The sequence below is a fragment of the Teleopsis dalmanni genome, chromosome 2 (assembly GCF_002237135.1).
Source record: "Teleopsis dalmanni isolate 2A chromosome 2, ASM223713v2, whole genome shotgun sequence".
Lineage (NCBI taxonomy): Eukaryota > Metazoa > Arthropoda > Insecta > Diptera > Diopsidae > Teleopsis > Teleopsis dalmanni.
In genome coordinates this window covers 30,950,000-30,970,592 of record NC_051847.1, presented here as the reverse complement: position 1 = coordinate 30,970,592, position 20,593 = coordinate 30,950,000, and the positions used below count along the sequence as shown (strand labels likewise).

General features: G+C 30.1%; 1 protein-coding gene across 2 annotated transcripts; it reads left to right on the top strand.

Annotated features, from left to right (window-relative positions):
• Positions 1-999: 999 nt before the first annotated feature.
• On the top strand, positions 1,000-13,590 carry LOC119686148 (RNA/RNP complex-1-interacting phosphatase-like). Of its 2 annotated transcripts, XM_038100642.1 has the most exons (8): positions 1,000-1,196; positions 1,259-1,334; positions 5,867-5,989; positions 6,048-6,127; positions 6,183-6,229; positions 12,745-12,852; positions 12,910-13,010; positions 13,256-13,590. In XM_038100642.1, exons 1-8 carry the CDS (start codon positions 1,171-1,173, stop codon positions 13,271-13,273), a joined length of 579 nt encoding a protein of 192 aa, XP_037956570.1. In that variant the 5' UTR covers positions 1,000-1,170; the 3' UTR covers positions 13,274-13,590. The 2 variants fall into 2 exon arrangements, with proteins under 2 accessions (XP_037956570.1, XP_037956569.1); XM_038100641.1 differs by having other exon boundaries at positions 12,910-13,590.
• The last annotated feature ends 7,003 nt before the right edge of the window (positions 13,591-20,593 follow it).

Below are 20,593 nucleotides of genomic sequence, written 5' to 3'. Positions count from 1 at the left end.
AATACTTTCTTTTTATATAAAAAGCATCTAAAGTTATAGTGTGAGATTTGAACTCAAGAACACTACTACTTAGAAAAACAAAACGGACAATCTCAGTCGTTCAACCGTAAGGTCCAATACTTAAACCTTAAATCAGTAATCAAGCGAATGCTATAGATTACAAAACCAGAAGATTTTGTGTGCAAACCATATATATATATCTGATGGGTGAGTGAATAAAAGATGATTAAAAGTAAACTCTGTGTAAGAGGTTATTGCAACCACGATTGTAAAACAAAAAATAAGTGGGAAATGAAGCCCAAATATAGAGTTAGGAGTTGATGGAACTTGTGCTAATATTCGTCAAACGGATCTAATAATATAATTCCACACTATTGATAAATTTTACGAATAATATTTAAGTGTCCATTCTACACTGAAGACACATTTATTTCATTTGCATAGTATACAATAGTGGACACTTAAAGGTTATTTAACTTAAATTTGCATTGTAAAAATGTAATACTTTTAAAACCGCTACATGAGTCTAAAAATCATTTTTAAGAGCATTTATAAAAAATAAAAAACATTAAAAAAACTTATTTACGGTTGTTAACAGCTAACACCATTCTACTAGTACAATAAGTATGTATTAGAATAATCTAATTTAAAAATACTTTTAAAAATTATTATTAATTTCTTTCATTGTTTGAAAACATCAACAATTTTACTCATGCCGTGCCCGAGACACTCTACATAACATGGCCCATATATAACAAAATTTAATATTATTTTATATCTAATTTTTGTTATCAAAAGATTTTTCTGTATAGAAATACATATTTTCAATTGATTGGAATTTTATTCTGCAACACAAAAAGTGAACGTTTGATAAAACTATTACAAAATAAGACAGTGATATATATTTTTCTATTCCCAGAAGCAACCTTCTTATTTCTGTTCCACTTGGTTTTCACCATTTCTGCTTATTGTCAACACTTGACAGCTGTCGCTGTCGAAGTATCAATACAGGTGCTCGTGTTTTCAACGTCTGCAAGCAGTAGTGTTATTAATTTGTTAATGTTTATAGTTTCGCTTTTATATTTATTTCAGTTTAGTTTTGTAGTACTAGTTTAGTTTTGTAGTTCTAGTTTAATTATATTTAATTTGTTTGTAAATACATTCGTCAATATGCCACGAAGGCGTATTCCTGAAAGGTAATTTGTGCTCTATTGTGTTCATATTTTTATACTGTTATTTATAAATATTTAATTTTTAGATGGACCTGCTATAAACCCATCGGTAAACCTATTGAGGGCACTAGATTTTTTGCATTTAAAGTGCCTTTAGCAGAGGTAAGTTTACAACAAGAGATGTTTACAACTTGGAACAACTGTTCTTCTGGTAGTTTTAATGTTAAAATTTTCTAATTTCTGGACGATTCTGTTTTATAAATCTTTTTTTTTCGTGTAGTACTCCGCGATATTTGCTGTTTACTATTCAATTTTGATACAACGCTATTATTATGGCAGAAAGCTTGGTAATGATTTTAAGTGGAAACAGCTTAAGTTGAGTTTGATACCAAACGTAGATGACAACCATTTTCAGTAATTGAATGTTGTTTGCATGCAAGAATTAACAGCAATTTGGACAAGTCTTGTAATCCATTCACTTTCATCGTGTTATTTCTTTCATGTAATCTGCATTACAGATCCCTGTGGGTTACAGCAATAACAAGAATATATGGGTTAGAATAAAGTGTACAGATGTTTTGGGAGTCTTATGTTGGTTGAGGAGAAAGGATGTGGCTTAGGATAGGGTTGGTGGTTATTAAAACTAGACACTTCCAAGTAAAGTATTTACTAAACAATTGCACTAAAATTGATGTACGTTTGCAACACACTTAAAAAAATATATGGTATGATGCGTAGCAGAGATGCAGTAAGGGTACATTTTAGAAATTGATGTAGTTAGCGTGAAAAATAACTGTAGCTAGAGCTAGCTAGAGCATAACAGTTATAGTTGGAGAAGAATTTACTGCAGCAGTTATAAGCCTTATACAATTTTTTGGTATTCTATTCGATGACAGATATACTTCTGCTATTAAGATAGTTGTCGATGTGTTCAAATTTGCGAAGCCAGAACAGAAAGAAGATCTCTACTCAATTGTTGTAACATTTGCATATCCACTTCCTCAGCGCATAACTAAGCACTGGTCAACTAATTATGTTTTTCCCACTATATATATCTTAGTTTTTGTATGAAAGTACTATCAGTGAATATTTGATCTACTAAATGTTGACTACTTAAATTTCAACATTTCTTCTGGACTACCAAAGATCACATTATATTGCTGTCTTGGTTTATATATGCTTATAAAGATTGATTTGTATTTGCTTAAGAGGCCTCAACACTGCCATCGTATTCAGTATGTTTTTGTGCCCATTGAGATCTATTAAGCAGATAACATGAAAAGAATTACAAGGACGTATGTTTAGGTTAGGATGTCGATAGGAGATGGTAGTGTTGGAGGGAATAGGTTTGTTTATGAGTAAGAATGGATTAGGTATCAGTACGTTGTTGTCACTCTAGTCCTACCGCTTCAACTAGTTGTCTTAATTTATGGAAATATTATTACCAAAAGCTGCAGACTTAGTGTGTAGTTTAGATTATAAATTTAGTGTATGTTTGACTTATTAGAGATGCAATAATCTGTCGATTGGATTTTATATTGGGCTTTGTAAACAATTAAAAAATTGCGGTTACTTATTGATAAATTGAAACCACTGTCAACTTTTCATTTATAATGTCTAACAATAACAAAGTCTCCGATAGTAAATTAAATAAAAATTGAATTTAGTTGTTTTGTCTTTACAACTACGATTGTGAATAGAGCAGAGTTGAGGATGCTGGCAATTAATCTAACTATATCACCATGACCTGCGTTACCATCTCCATGAGCTGAGACTGTCTAAGAAAACAATGTCGTCTATGCATGGAAGACTTATTCTCATTCTTTGTGACTATCTGACTTTGATTTGAGTCAGAAGAAGAATGTTGAAAAGGAAGTTCTTATTCACGTCTTTTGATAGAAAATCCTTAACAAAAGAGATTCCGACCACCATTCAGAGCGATGATAAACATATCAGAATAGTGTCGCGAAGCATTTTATCGTTGAGTGCCTAGACATTTGTGGGGTTCATATTTTATTATATTAATATGTTTAATGTAAATATATGTTGATTTTAAATATCAAGATTTGTGCTATAAATATCAATATAGTCAAATTTTTCGATAGAATTATTATAGAAAAATTAGTATAAATTAATCTAGGATCCGAAGCAACTTAAAATAGCACAACTTTTTAAACTTGTCTTCTTCCGTTTTTATTGTCAATCAGTGACACTTTAGTAAAAATTTATATGAGGGCAGTCAGTATCCTTCAAGGAATAACCGGTTATTTGCTATTTTAGTAAAAATCGTGCGATCTCACAACAATTGATTGATGTTAAACGGAGCGATGCATCATGGCAAGCATCACAACCACCACTACCTCAAAACGAAAACATAAAATTGACCACCAAGATGGAACTTTGTGTTAATTTTTGCTTAGTTTTTTCTCCAATACTTTTTTTGTTATCTTTTATTGGTTCATAATTATGCATGAAAGTGGCAACTGACATGTACTTTTGCTTGTACGCTTCACGAAATGAACGAGTACACGAATATCGACCGTCTTGCATCACTAGGTCAAGCACAAAAGGACCACACGTATACTCTCCGGTACATGAGAGTAGGCGCCGTAGCGCGATATTTAATATTAATATGAATTTAAAATTAAATTGTTTTACTTAATTAAATAATGTTGGACTGGACAGTGCCTATGTGTTGTGGGGATTGTAAATATTCAGTTTGCCTTCTTATAATTTTTGATTTTGTTTACATTTTTCGTTTTGGCTTCATGGGAGGTTTAACAATATTTTATTTGTTTTTATGTAAAAATATTTTAAAATCCAAACTAATTATAGCTTATGGGCAGGGCAAGACATAAACGTACCTTACTTACTTTGTATGCATTTTATTAATAAAGTAATTTAAAGGAGAACTGGCAGATATGTCATCTAAATAGCTTGGAATACGGATATAATTGTTTTATTTTTTTTTATGAAGTAAAGAATATTTGTTTAGTTTGAATATACGCGGCAGTTTGATAATTTAGTGATTTTGAAAATGAAAGTAATTTTTTTGGGCAAAAAAAGTTTTATCTCTTCTTATAATCCCCTTTTAACTCAATATATTCCGAGAGTATTTATCCGTTCCAAATAACAGGCTACTTCGAGGTGCTCACATAAGACTTTATTTCAGTGATACCATCTTCATTTCACCTAAATTTCTTACTCTCGAGCTATTTTGTACTGTTCGCAAATAGGAAATTGTCATATGGGACTAAATCTAGAAAATATTCTGGATGGAGTTCAATTTATGACTTTTTGTTATTGCGTCTGTACATGTGTGATCCTTGATGGAAAAGTATTTTGTTCATATATTGTAAAGTATTTAATTTATTGTTTATTGTTTGTTATTTAAAACTAAATTTGTAAATAGATTCCTGTATAAATGATCGGCTGATATATTTTCAAGAGCAAGAGTAATAATACTCCGTCCTGAAGAAGAAGTCAAACAAAATATGAAACATTGACGATATTATATTTATATACGCTATTAAAATAATATAAAAAATAAAATTTTTGTTGTTGTAGTTTACTACTGTTCGAAAAACCTCTATACGCCTCTATTAATATATAGTATAATAATAAAAACAAAAATAAAAATATTTTTTTATTATTTTATTCACAGTTATCTTTTTATTTATCAATTAAAAATAATTAAAAAGTGAACTCACAACTGCTTTTAAAATTATTTTTTTTCGTCAAATACATTTGTTTTAATTTTAAATCGATGTGGAATCTGGTGAACAGCTCTAAATAATATTCACCGGTGTTAGTTTTAGTTCTTTTAAGGTCATCAATATAAAAGATCCGAATGCATCTCAAAAATTGTGGTCATGACATTGTTTGCTACAAAATCCATCTCAAGAAATTCAAGAACTTTTATGGATTACGAATTATATTGCTTTGAAATGCTCCAACGGTTTCGGTTTTGATCAAGCAATGACGTTTCTTTGAGATGCCCACAGCAAACATGTAGATCCTCACTCCCCGATCCTCTACCACTATATTGTGTGGTTTTCAGGGACGATTTGTAGCGTGACAGCATATTTAGGTGAACTGAATATTCGGCGACGCTTGAGTTGATACCACCATAACGGGAGTTAATAAGACAGTCCTTAACCATTGAAATTGATGGTTTGTGATATTAAAAGTGTTATGATTAAGGATTTTCTTGAAAATAAATTTTTTTCTTTGGTGAAGTGTATTTCGGTTAATTTTGAGACAACTTAATCGGGTTTCATACATTTTCTTTTCGTATAATAAACAATGTTTCGAACAATAATACTTTTTATCGAAATACACTTAATACATATATATTAATAAAATATTATACTATAATTCTATTGTATGTCCTTATTTTCAACCTACGAGTATTTGTAATCTTATTTAGGACGTGTGCGATTTAGGCTAGTTTAGTTGATGCTAAACCAAATGGGAGATTTTATGGGATTTTTTACACTGCACATATCAACATATTTTTACTCCATTTATCAACACATATCGACACATCACTACATTATCGGCACAACTTAGAATTTCCCTCATTTAGAACGCAACTTATCCCAACTCGCACACGTCCTTAATTTATGTTTTGTTGTTATTTCCTATTAATTACTTGCTATAAAAGTAGTAATATTTTTTTTTTTATCTTTTAGGCGCAGAACAGAAATGTAGAGGATGTAGAGAAGCGCTTAGACTGCCAGATGATTTTGAATAGTGTTCCTAATATAGGTCTGGTTATAGACCTGACCAATACACTGCGTTATTATAAGCCTGAAGTAAAATATTTTGAAACATAAAAATATATTAATAACTAATAATTTTTTTTATTTAAAGGAATTTTTAAGTAAAGGTGTTGAGCACCACAAAATTTTCACCGAAGGGCATGTTGTACCATCGCAGAAAGTTATTAACGAGTAAGGATTTTGTTTCATTTCATTAAATTCAAGTCTTATTTATATTGCTTTTTAGATTTCACGAAGTGGTTAAAACTTTTTTAAACAAAAATTCTGATAATGGTAAGTCATTTATCAAGAATATGTAATATTATTACACTGTAGATACACGAAATACTAACGGATAATATGTTCGCCAGTGTTAGAAATTCTATTTGTTATAGATGTATATATAGGATCTACCTTAAAAAACTTTATTTTGTATTGTTCATGTTGTCCCACGACCAAGAAAATGGTTGATGTTGATCCTTTTTTCGAGTCAGCGCAACTGGAGACTTTTATCTTTGATAGCTGCGGGTACTACAGGGTCCCACCCATATTATTGACTAATTTATGTATTATGTATTGCTTCACGATTATTCAGTGATTGATCTAAGATCAGCGTACCTCCCCGTGCGGAGAGTGATTACTCTAAGATTAGATAGTGGTAAGTATAGCCTGTCAATTCTCGCATATAACTTCAGGGCTCTGTCCCTTATGTATTTTTTGATCGGGTCTATTCTTAGGTCTCTTAGCATGTCGTTTGTGTAGTATCAAGACACAAACAATTAGGATTGGTTAGTAAAAGATAAACGATTTAAGAAGGTAGACCTACCGTTCCTGGAACGAAAATCTGTTTTAAGTATTTTTTTATTTTATATAACGTATTTATTAATATAACCTTCGGAATATAGATCTACGCTCTACGATTTGAGATCTATATAACTTGTTTAGTATATTATTCTTTAATTTTTAAGAGATTTAGTACATAGAATATGAAAAGAATACAATTAAAAACAAAAAAATTTTAGTAAATCGGATATACTAGAACTAGAGTTTACGAGTTTTACTTCATCGAAAAATCTAAACAAATATGAACTTATTGACATTTAGTTTTAAGTGAAAGAGTGATTCTAAGATATTGTCATTCACTAAGATGAATGGTTAAATTATATCTTATTGCTAAAAATAATTGAAAGGAATGGAAGTAATTATTTAAAATGGGCACGATTAATATTCAATTTATCGATTAAATGTTATTCTGATCTAATCAGACTTAAATATATATCTGATTAACAAATGAACGTAACAAAGGAAGTAAACTTCATTTTTTAATATGATATTAATAGAATGAATGATAAAGAATGAATGATAGAATATGACATGGAGAGAAAAGATATATACCCAAAATATATAACTATATAAATTAAGCAAGTCTTAAGCAAGTTAAGATATCTTACCTTTTTATTGGAACGATGAAATTTGTATTTGCAATTTAAATATAAGGTAATGAGGAATATAGTGACGATGGAAAAAAAACCAAAACATATATAAACTATTAGTAGTAGTATTTTAGCTTTATTTTACTTCTTTTTATATATGTGGTATTATATAGAAATTTATAACAATTATATATATAAAGCTTACACCTATTTCGCCGTCTGCCGAAAATACCTATTCTTTCAACTTTGTAACTTTTTTAATATAAGAAGCGCTCAGTGTTTTTGAACAGCCGGTATCGAATGGCCAGTTCTACATTTTGGAAACATTAGCCTACGATTCTCTAGTGGTGTGCATCACTCTTGTTGTCATTTCACAGCTCACAGACAAAGCGATCTAATTAGGTTTCATTATTGACTGCAAAATTTTATGGATTGCAATAGCATTAGTGTATGTGGTAAGATATTCATTGACTTAGATATGTTGCAAAATATAAATAATCTAATCAATTATATCTTCATTTTTCGTCTTGAAATAAAATTCTTTCAAAGTCCGAAAATTGTGAATTTGCATAGTCACAATTTATGGATTTTACTTTCTAAATAAATAAAGCGGTTATACTACACTTCTTTAAATTAAAACATAAATTCGAATTAAATTAGGAGAACCGATCCAAAAAACCAACTCGAAGTGAAGTTTATTGGCTCAGCGTGCATTAGACCTGTTAACATAATTTTTGATTAGCGAACTTGTACTTGCGGAGCGGTTGGTATGTATGTGTATGCATGACTGTAAGTAAATTCGGTTTGCTCAATGTGGAGTATCCAAAATCAAGTTAGTATACCGACACATGAAATCTAACTGCATTGCACTGAGGTGAGCAGTTTTTTATCTTGTTAAACATCTAATGTTATTGATACAAGATCCGATAAGATATTTCAATTTGTTATTTTTGCTGTTTACATTGCAGATTTTTTTTTCGACACAGAACAAAAAAACTACAAATAATAATTTATTTAATTTAAATATTTGAAGGATTTTAAATGGTTCATAAACTGAGAGAAATTTTAAACGATAAATGTTGATGATAATGATTATTTGTTGATTTATAATTATAATTGGTCTAATACAAATATGAAGTCTGTTTCTTGCACAAATCATGAATACAAGTAATTCTGTTATTATTGTCTTATTGTTATTACTTCACTGTGGTTCTGGTTCATCAAAAATACGCCATGAAACGATATGGAACAGAGAAGATGATCCTCAAATATCTCATCCTTGTTAACATAGTCTGCAGTTTTCATTTGTGGTTCTTTTTGAAGTGCCGCCTTCATACAAATTAGTAATCTTCGTAGCTTCGGTGGTACTGTGGACGATAATATTGATATATTTGTAATTCCATAAATTAAATAAATATAAAGCAGTTATCTGTTACTCTGGTAGATGATGGGTAGGACAAAAGTATTGAAAGCCACAAATCTACAGTATTTGAGTTACAACTGCTCAAGAAATAATAACAAATCAGTCGTTGCGGTGGTCTTGTCAATACATCGATTGGATGATGGTGGCGATGGCAATGTCTTCAATGAAACCACCAGCGCTTAAATGGCTGACGAAAATAAATCTCAATAGGCCACAACATCAAGAAAAGTGTTATCATCAAAAACTGTTGAATATGATTTTTAAATCGAACAAGGCTAATAGCTTGTCGTTCGGTACAGTTATGGAGAATATATTTGGTTTAACACATAAATCAACATAAGTCTAGTATATATTTTTTTTGATCAATTAAAGAAATTAACAAATTAATTTATATAATAAACAAAAGTACTTTGAACAAGTTTGCCAATATTATGTATGTTAAATTTTATATTTAGAACATTTGGATGTGGGCTTAATTATTTTATGGAATTTAGCGAACATTTCAACGAAATAGTAGACATGAAATAAATATTTAAGTGAACTATGTTGTGTTACGGTAACACAGATTGTTTCTCCATAGTTTGAGGTGTCCTTTCCTTTAGTCCAGATCTGAATTTTGGCGGAAAGCTTGTCTAGCTTTTCTTTGGCTATTGATTATATGTATCTTAGGAACGGTGACGTAGCTGCTTCTGCAACCATCCTTATATTTTTCTGATTTGTTTTGCTTCCTTTTAATAATACTTTAAATGAAAGCGTTCTTTTTATTACCTATTTATAAAATACGACAGCAATCTGAAAAATTATAATGAGAAATGTGCATTATTATATAATGGACAATTCAAAATTGCAATTCAAAATTTAATTTTCCAAATAATTGTGTTTTAATATTTTAATTTCATCCTTAAGAGGATTTTTTTAAATTTTTTCTGAAATTTTTTTTTTTAATTTTCAAACATATTGTCTGAACTTGGTAAGAGACCACATAAGTCATCAAATTAAAGTACATTTAGTGGATGAAAAACTATTTGATAAATATATGAATGAATCGGTTAAGATATGTTAAGAGTTTTGGGTGTTTTGACTAGACTTTTCTTTAGATCTTTCTTTTTAACTCAAAATGTAACAGTTAATACAGAGAATGGACACTCCACAGCCTTATGTACGACTTTTTTTATTGGAATTCATTTCTGCTTTTATTTTGAATAAGTCAAAAATATACTATATTATATATTTCTGTATTTAAATTTATGGATGAAAACATTAAACCTATTAAACGAAGGTCTCTGTACTCAGTTCTAGCTTCACATTTCTTTTTTGATCTTATATATTATATAGGATTATATAGACATTATATTAAAATTAGAAAAACAAAAATGAAGTTAGAAGTTAGAACTTATAGAATATATATATACGTATATAGTGACAAACAACAAATATGTTATTGTTAATTTTGACAATGCTTTACGAATTTCTTTAAATCAATAACAAAAAAAATAAGTAATAATAAAACATACGTATATACATATATATTATTAATATATATATTATATAATATATAATAGTAATAATATATAACGTATATATATACTAGGGCTTTAATGTGTAGTGTGACCAAATAGTCGTGGTATACTGATTCGTACGCAGTTCATACCTCAAGTCATATGCGTAGATGTTCATATTACGCAGGCGCGAGTGCACCTTCAAACCGCTGTTCTTCATTTAAAAAAATACTGATTTGTTGTTTTTGTTTAGTTGTTTTTTATTTAATTTTTTTTTTTTTTTTGTGATTTTTTGGCTGCTGTGCTGCTGACATGTTTTGAAAATTTATTGCCAATGTTATGTGTTGTTACCAATGTTGGACTGTACGTAGATTTGACTCCTGCCATTGGCTATTTTCGAAATTGCTTTGCCATTTCTGCTGCGAGCCATGTCGTATCTTAACCCCTCTGCCGTCCTGCTGCTTTTGCTATTAAAACTGCATTTCTCTGTAGGATCGATCGCAGGCATTCGGTCGGTGTGGGTGTTGACATATATTTGCGGTTTAATTTTTAGAGTCCAATTTTGTGGTGTTTTTGAAATGAAATCTTCGGTTTCGCAAAATTAAAAAGAGACGAAGAAACAGAAGAAGAAGAAGAAGAACAACATCAAAGATACTTTTCAATTGCTTTTAACTTAACTGTTTATTAACTTTGCTGATATTTTCGCCACATATGGTTTTTATGTTTATAACTTGTATTCGTGGTTGTAGCGTTTGAAATTGAAATTAAATTTATGCTCGGTACAGATAGTATGGAATTTTGTGGTTTACTTTGGCGGGTGTTAAATAATTGCATATCGAAACTTCATTCGATAACCGAAAATATGACAAAAATGCCATAGCTGAAGGCCTAATCATAAGACATTTCCATAAATTCATAAGCAATTTTTTCTTTAATCGTGTTTTAAGCTTATATTGAACGATTTCAGAAGTGCTAATATTTACTGTACATATACTACACATATATATATATATGTAAATACATACCAAATTTCAAATTCAAACAGATATGTTCAACATATTCAATACTTTTTAATATACATAATCACTATTGCATAATGAAGTGGCATAGTCAGGATTGTGTCGAGGAGAGGATATATAACAAATTATATTTTTTTATAAATCATAGTCAAGAGAGGGATGTGTTCCCTAAAATTCTCTGGATACGCCACTGGCTTAATGAAAATATATTTTTGTTTATCTATATTTTCTTTAAAGAAATGGTTGTTGCGATAATTTATGGTAGGACCCTACAAGTCCCAGGAGATGACTTCCATTCTTGTTTGTCTTCCGCACGCGCTATTGATGCTTGCCTGGAATGTTGTCCTACTGGTCATACTTCGCGTTAAATTTGTCATATACCTTAGTTTTTGAAAATCGATGATATTTATGTACCATTATCTGTAGATCACTTTAAGTATCAATTTAGTCACATTTATGAATAAGCAAACTTTACGTTAGACTTTTGTTTTTAGTATATACCTTTTGACACCAAGTATATTTTAAGTTTTTGTCACAAAATTGTTTTTATTCCTGTTCCAAGCATGTTAGCTACCTTTAATTTCCTTATTGATTGGATAATTGCTCATCTTAATAGTAGCAATATTGTTATAAATGATATCGCCTCCAAAATTCCTATCAATAATATATTTACTGATTTACGAAAAAAATTTTACAAGCTTATAATATTAGAGAGTCTTGTGATCTGTTATGAGATCCTATTACAGGTAATTGCAATGTAGATGTGTTTGTCAGACAAGTACACTTAGCAACAAATATGGAATATGCTTAAGCAAGCGGTTGTTGTAATCCAAGAAATAGAAGGATTAATGATATGTAGATATATGTTCATGAGTCGGTTCCGCTTAAATATAAAAAATGTAAGTGATAATCATGAAGTTGTTTCATAAAAATGTCAGCCATATTGTGGGTTATGTGCACTGCCGGCTAAAACCATACTATAAGATAAAATGCCGCCTTGAGTTATTCTTGCCATAGCTGTGAGGAAGATGAATAAAGTACTTCACATTTTTCGTTTATTACTGCTCAGAACATGCGCACTACCCGAACTTAGTAAGCTCTCTGAAAGAGCATTTTTGGCACTTTTAAAAGTTTACAATGCTTTTAAAACTGTATTGTATGCGGTATTTGAGATTTTAATGGATCCATTAAAATCAGTAGATATAATAGACATAGCATGACAGACATGAACATTTTGCTATGATCTAAATTTTTATTGCTTCTTATTAGTAGATCAGTTGGATTGACGTCTTCTGATTTTTAGTATTTTTTGGAACTTTTTACAATTTTGTTAATTTTTTTATATATATTTTTGAAATTTTATTATGTTTATATTACCATTTTTTATGCTTTGAAGTTGTACTCACTCAAAATATTAATTTTTGATTTATTACAGAAAAAATAATAGGTGTACATTGCACACATGGGGTAAATCGTACGGGATTTTTGTTGTGTCATTATATGGTGAAAAATCTATCTGTGAAATCGGCGGAAGCTATAAAAAGTAAGTGTGTTGTTTTTCAAAAGAGTTTTAAAAACTTTCTAATTTTGAAATGCGCAGAATTTGGAGAGGCACGTGGACATAGTATAGAACGTAAAAATTATATCCGAGCTTTACATGAGTTAGAGTCTTCTGACGTCACAATAAAATACAAAAAGAATGTAAATATAAAATCAAGTGAACATGAATATAAAAATGTAACTCAATATAGAGATCAAGTTAATAATGAAAGATTTAATTCACGGTATGGTAATGTAGAGGGTTATTATAGACATTATGGTAATTTTAAGTGTAATAATAGATATAATCAAAGTCGTAGAAATATTCAAAATCAATATAGTTATCAATCATTTGCGAGAAGATTCAGAAATAATCAGGAATATAACCGTAATCCTTATGTTTACAGCAATTCAAGTACCTATAATAGACCGCAAGACGAGGTATTTTATAACGATGATTTTTTATGAAACCGTTTAAAACGAATTTTCTGCTAAATTAAGTTAATTAAAAAAGCGCTCAGCTTATTTGAATAATTAATTATTTTATTTATGTTTTCACTAAAAACCAACTTCGCTTTAAATGAAATATTTTTTTTTGGTTCCTTTAAAATCAGTTTAAGAGAATTGTACTGTATATTATTGATGAATTTATTGTTAATTTAATTTAAATTTTTAATTGTGATTCATAAAATCCTTCTTAGTTCATTACATGTAATAATTATAGTGAATAGTGCAAAAGTGTTCATATTTTTATAAATACAATTTTTCACTTTTTGTAAAATAATTAATATAATAATGAAGTACAAATCAATACTTAATTATGCGTAAATTTTAATAAATAAATCTTAAGTAATATATTCATAAAAAAGATTTTTTTATCTAACATATATAGTAAATAGCATATCTTGAAGAAAAATCTATTTCACCATTTTAAAGTATGAAGACATGTATCAAAATTTCAGCCCCCTTCGACTCTTAGTTAACAACTTAAATGAATTTTACTGAAAACACTTTTGATAATTTAAAAAAAATGCATAAAAAAGAGTTGAATTGAAAAGAGAAGAATTGATTAATATGTTGTATTGGAACTCAGATATAGTAAAAGCAGACAGCCCAAAGCCTTATCTCATTACTGCGGATAATATCAAAAAAATCCATTCGTTTTGAATAAGCTTAAATGGAAGTTGAAGGAGATAGCTGCCATTCTATAGATATTAAATGGATGTGTGGGCTATATTTCATATACGCATTTTACTATTAAAAATATGCTCATAGTCGACATAGTTGAAAAACAGCAACACCTTTATGGTTCTAATGGCTCTTCAGATATATTTTAACACAATAAGTTAGATATCTATATATTCATATGAAATTATGGACGGAACCTGAGTCCCTCACTGTACTCTTTTTATATCAAAATACATACAAAAATTTGACTTCTGGTGATTAATGGTAAACTCAGGTTAGGTTCAATGTTCCTATCTAATAACTTCCTATGGTACTAACTTATGTCCCTTCATTCTGCTCATACTATGCTATTGAACAAGTTTCGATATCTTTCGATTTGGGCAGAAACAACAATAACAACAAAAGGTTAAAGCTAACTAAGGTTTCGGCTCCAAGAACAGCAGGGTTTATTCCAGAATCATAGACGATCATCTGATGCTTTTTTTCACTCCCCCAACAGAAAGAGAAAATTTAGGATCCGGTAGATTATTATAATAACAACTACAGTTAAGTTAACCAAGGATGCAACAGTCTGCTGGAAAGTTGATATAATTGTACGTAGCATAACTGTATTTGAGATTGTGCATGGTATTACATTAATTATGTTGACTTTTAACGGTATAGTCCAGGGATTCTTATTTCAATTACAAATAAAGATTACTTTCATTTGGAGACGTTAAATGTTTAAATATTTATGAGAGAGTCATTTTATATAACATTGGCACACATATAAAGGAGTGGCCTTCAAACTCTTGGAAGTTTCTTATCGTCAAATATACCGGCGCGTCGATTTGTTTGAAGTGACAATTGTTCAGTTATAGAGGCGCATCGTATCAGTAGCTAAGTAAATTAAAGACACCACAGAAGTGCGCAGGCGTTCGTTGGAATATTTGCCAGTTTTTGGATCATAATGTTTCTGGTTTTTATATTTTAAACAATTTTCGAGATGTGATCTATATTAAGAGTTGCACCCAATCACTTTGGCATGGAGTTTTGGAGTATATCACCATAAAAGTTATCTGTTGGGTGATATTTATCTTTTTGCGATAGAGAAGGAATTTGCAGTTTTCAGCTAATAGGATTCAAATTTAATGGATTAAAATTATATATAATTTCATTTTAGTTATTTAGGTTTTCGGATGAGATGATATGACTTCTGGCTGAAGATCTCTTTCAAATTTACTTCTTTGGCATCTTGTATATTGGTTAATACTTGAGATGAACCCTCCGGGTCAGAATCACTTGTCTGTAACAAAAGAGAGTCTCCTAACATCCGTTTCAGTTTTGCTATTTATAATGAAAACAATCCGAACTCTTGCAATGGCGGTGAAACGAGTCGTGTTATAATAACTATAGTAGCAATAGTTCCTGTGGTTTTTTTTATTTTCATAGCATATTGCTACTGCATATTCGACTGTGATATCTACTAAATAATAATTTAAGCTTTATTATTACTATTTAAGTTAATTTGAATTACTCGTACACATTTTTTTGAGTTTCTAACAGTTGAGTCGAATGTTAAATGCTTATTTACTATAAGCATGAGTTTCTACTTTTTATATATTGTGTTAGTAAGTACGTTTTAACAGAAGTAAGTCCTTGTACCAATTAAATTTTGAATATAATACTACATAAAAAATATGCGTAAATTTATTTAAAAGGACACAATAACAATATCTTATTTACGAGCATCTTATCTGGATCAGTGATCGTAATGCCTTTACTTGCTGGTACGCACATAATCGCTTACAACATGACAATCTGATGCTTATCGTGCGATATATTCACGATGATATTTTGTTTTCGAGCAAAGGAAAGAAGATGCGTAACTTGTTCCTTTGTAATTACCAACAATTTGTCGCTGTCATGAGTTTACTGAGTTCAATTTAGAATCACATATGTGCAATGCTGATGTTCATCAGTGGTGGAAGTGGTGGAAAGGTACGATCGTACAGGATAAGAGCACAACTGCACACATCACAACTGCTGACGATGATTGTGAGTGAAATCAAGTAGCAAATCGAGCTGAGCAAACAGACTAAAGAATAAAGATTAATTATGAATTGAAAACAAAAGGTAAAGGATGTGGCAAAAAAATATTGTATAATGAAATTGGAAAAGAATTTACAGAATGAAATAAAGTAAAAATATGTTAATGTGACATTTGACCACCATGACGAAATAATGAACCGATCAAGCGCTAAACTCTGAACGCCTAAAGTCATAACAACAGAAATTCCAAAATTACAAGCGAGTGACATGTGTTTGACAAACGAGTGTTCCCCTTTTTCTCTTTGTCACGTTCCACGTTCTTGCTGGCTAGCTGGATGGTTGAATATGGAAGTTGTACTGCCAGCTCTTATGGCAGATGCCGCCGACAATGTTGTTGTAATGATTTTCCAGGAAACGTTCCGTTTGAAATTTGCGTACCGCTGGTATGCAAATTTATGTATCTTCACACGATCTTTTGTGTCAGTAGTATTCGTAACATAAGAAATCAAGCTTTGTAGTTCGGAATTATTGAAGATCAGAAGATGAGATATCAAACTGAAATCACATGTCGCAAATGAATTTTAATTGTTTGTAACTTAAGGGTAATTTTCTGTTAAAGTTTTTTTAATAACATATATGTTATATCATAAAATGTTAAAAAATCTTCAAAATGAGTAAGATATTTCAAAAAAGTTATTTAATCGATTTGCAGTATTTGGCAAAACTTATCACGGTAAGAAAATATAATTAATATTAAATAAATTTTATGTAATTTTAATAATTTATTAATATAATTAATATATAGGTATATAGGTTTATTATTATAATATACTTGTATATAATATATATCAATATTATTATGTTGTATATTATTTATTATGATTAATTGGTTGGTTGGTTGCATTGGCAGGCAATTAGAAAACTTCCATATACCTCAACTAGAGATTTTTCATCGTTTTGCTATACCACATTACTCGCAAGAATCCTAGTATAGAAAAGTAAAGACTAAATCCATCCCACCGAATTTTGTTAATTTAATAAATCTTTTATCTTCACCGATTAACAGTGAGATAAACAATTAAAGAAGTATCTTTCTAAGAACCTATATCTTCTGGACTCCAAAACCGGGCATTCACAGAGCAAATGTGTTATGGTCTCTTTTTCCTGCCGTGTTCCACAACTTCTGCAGTGATGATTCTGAGGAATGCGTAGTTTCTCTGCGTGGGTTCCTACACACCAATAACCAAAAAGAACTGCAGTAAGTCTTGCAGTGTTTACGCGGTCTCTTTTGATGAGTGCCGAGGATCTATTTTCTTATAGGTGTTAATTTGGAAGTTGCACATAACGTAAGTGCTTTCCATCTGTTATTGGTAAGTTACAGAAAGTAGAAAAATGTACTACGATTGAATTTGCATTATTTTTCAACCTATCCCACTAATAACTTAGAGCATCTAAACTATTAAAATAGTTGGTCATTTCAACAATTCCTTAGTTTTGCTTAGAAGAAATGTTTCCTAACCTCAAGAATGAAATATGTTCCCAATATTTCGATTAACACCACTGAACCACTCGTTGTCATAGTGAATAAATGGCTGTTATTGCTCTCGTCGAAGATTCTAATAATAGGTTTCTATGGGGGGCTTACAACAATAACAAGAACAAAATAAAAAATGCATTCGTTTTTACTTGGACAAACTTATAATATATTAAAAATGCACAGAGTTATATATTTTGGATTTACTATGAGTTTCTTTCAGAAAATAAAGAGTTAATTTACTAATTAAGCCCTTTTATATATGAAATAAAAATGTTAGGCTTTTTCTTATCATCAATTTTAACTCTATGATAATGAGTATTATAATCAGTAAACTTAAACGTCAATTACCCAATGGTATCGGGCTAAGGAGTTGGGATTTATAATCCGCTGACCATGGTGTGTTCCGCATAATAGTCTGCTCGCTAAGTGATATATATAAGAGGGTTCAAAAATATTTAAAACAACACCTCAAATATTTAGTTATATAGGGAGAAGTACTGCTCACTATAGAATAAGGCCTTATTCATTCTCAGTTATAATATTTAAGTTTTGGTTTAATATGATCATGGTGTGTTTTACTTGATATTTTCTCATTCATTCATTATTTATTATTCAAGTTATTCGAAGGTATCTTGTTTTTCATTTATTATGATATAGTTTATAAAAGTTTATATATATAGTTTATAGAATTATTATGAAACAGTTTTCCATTCATTCATTGTGGTATAGTTTTCAGTTTATTATGATATAGTTTTCCATTTATTATGATATATTTTGCATTTATTACGTTATTTGTTTTTGATGGAAATGTGTTTATTGTAATAGAATTACCCTATTACAATGAAATGTGTCATCAGCCTCTTAAGTAGTTTTCTCTTTCTTTACTTTCATTTTTCGTTAATTCATCTTTTAATCATACTTTTTATCTATAGCTTAATCTGTGGAAGTATATTTTATAAAAAAATATTCTTAACATATTTAAATATCTAAACATTCTTATTAATCTAAGAAATCTTGGTGCGTCTCACAAATATTAAAAAGAAAAACAAAAATTAATACCATTAAAAAAATAATATATGAATAACGTGAAATAAAATTATTGAATGAAATATATGTATTTTTGTATCCTTGTTTCTTATGAGGATTCATAAGATGGAAATAGTAATATAAATCAAATCAGCGAGCGCATCAGTTCAAACCAAGGCGCAGTAAAAATGTACCGTCAAAGGCGATTAACTTTAATAGCTATTATTTAAATCAATGTCCATTTTAGCGGATTTATATGATTTTTTTGTATCTTCTCTCTTTTTTTTTTTTTCGGCTAATTCCACACCTCACATATGAAAAAAAAAATGTTCAGTTTCAGCGTGTAAATGATATACTATGCGCTTCCTTTGTTCGGAGTAGAAAGCAGGAATCAGGCCCAAATTTATGGACCATGCATAATTACTGCACACGATCGAGTGGTCAGCGAGTACCTGGCGGAATGCAATTATCCCATGGTGATTGCGCGAAATGGCAACTGATGAGTTAAATACACTGCACATAAAAAAATTACTGTTTAATAAAGAAGATACCACAAGGTAACCCTCTTGTGATTTATATTATTACTGCAAATTCGAAGCAGATATGGAATGGTTTTAGATTAAGACAGTCAGATGGAGATTCTTATAAAAATTTTTCTTTAGTATGAAATTTTTTAATTTTATTTCTTTCAAAATAAGTTAATAATTATAATATTTTTTTAAATATGTACATGTGTATAATAAATAGATATTAAATCGGTGATAAAATCTTATTTAATTCAACTTTAATGAGATACACAAGAACTTAACCTAAGAATTTTACGAGAATTCCAAAATTTGATTTAGTAGCATTAAAATTTCGTCAATAAACAGACAGAGTGGAAGTAAGACATTTACTTATTTCGAAGTATATAATTGGAATTTGTCTATTAGTTTAAACATTTTAGAACCTCCATTGAAGAAAGGAAAGAAGAAAGTTTATATCATTTGCTATTCCACTATTCTTCCCCTACAACTAGAAGATCCATAAAACCAAAGTATGTTAAGAATGGCTCAACTAAACTGCAATTTTACAGAAAGCTGAATTTTTGAATCTCGTGGAATAATCACATTTTTCGAATTCATATCGAATTTTTTTTATACGGCGGTATTTGTACAAATCATGGTTCTAAGTCAGTCGACAGAGTTCTCTTGACTAATAAACATAAATCTGTGGAATCTTCATTTATTCACAAAAAATGCTTTATACACACCTGCGGAAAAGGGGTGGGAATAGTCCAGAGATGAGGTATGTCTGTCGTAAAAGGCGATTAAAATCCAATAGGTACCATCTGATACTGATTGCAGTATAAATGGTATGAAGTGAGTTTCATTTGCGGTACCCAAGCGGAGGTGTAAGTCTGGTACTATTGTGTTTATGGTCCTCACCTTTGGCTGTCCTTCGTGGTGGCTATGTTCAACTCTCAAAGTAACTTGAGTGGAATGGCTGTATTCCTTTACTTCCATTCGATAGTTGCATTTTCCAATCAGGTACTGTAAGTCACACAATAGCAAAGTTGTTAGATAGGATTCGCTCTTTTTTATATCCAAACGTATAGCTTCAATTCGTATCGATGGAATTCCTTGAAATTACAATAGGGCATCTATGAGCACAATATACCCATAATAGTGTGAAGAGCTCCGTAGTGTTAAGTCTTAACTGCATGTTACCACGCTAAACAACTATGGACTCTATTCTTATACTTATTTTGGTGGCACTTTTAGTCTGGTATGTGGGTAACATGGTTATTTGCGATATTTTAATTGTAAATTTTTTAGGATAAAGTGCATTTTGTTGTATAGGACCGTCATTCTAATGTAATTTAATATTACTTAAGAATAGTGAAACAATACAGATGAAGTTAGGTTAGGTTGAAGTGGCTGCCTTCTACTCCATTATCCCCACAACAATACAGGTTACTAAA

What these genes read in the sequence shown, in the direction of transcription:
- LOC119686148 (XM_038100641.1), top strand. Translation starts at nt 1,171, where the DNA reads ATGCCACGAAGGCGTATTCCTGAAAG. An exon ending in CGAAGGCGTATTCCTGAAAG is followed by an intron (nt 1,197 to 1,258) that starts GTAATTTGTGCT and finishes TTTAATTTTTAG; the next exon opens with ATGGACCTGCTATAAACCCA. An exon ending in TCGCAGAAAGTTATTAACGA is followed by an intron (nt 6,128 to 6,182) that starts GTAAGGATTTTG and finishes ATTGCTTTTTAG; the next exon opens with ATTTCACGAAGTGGTTAAAA.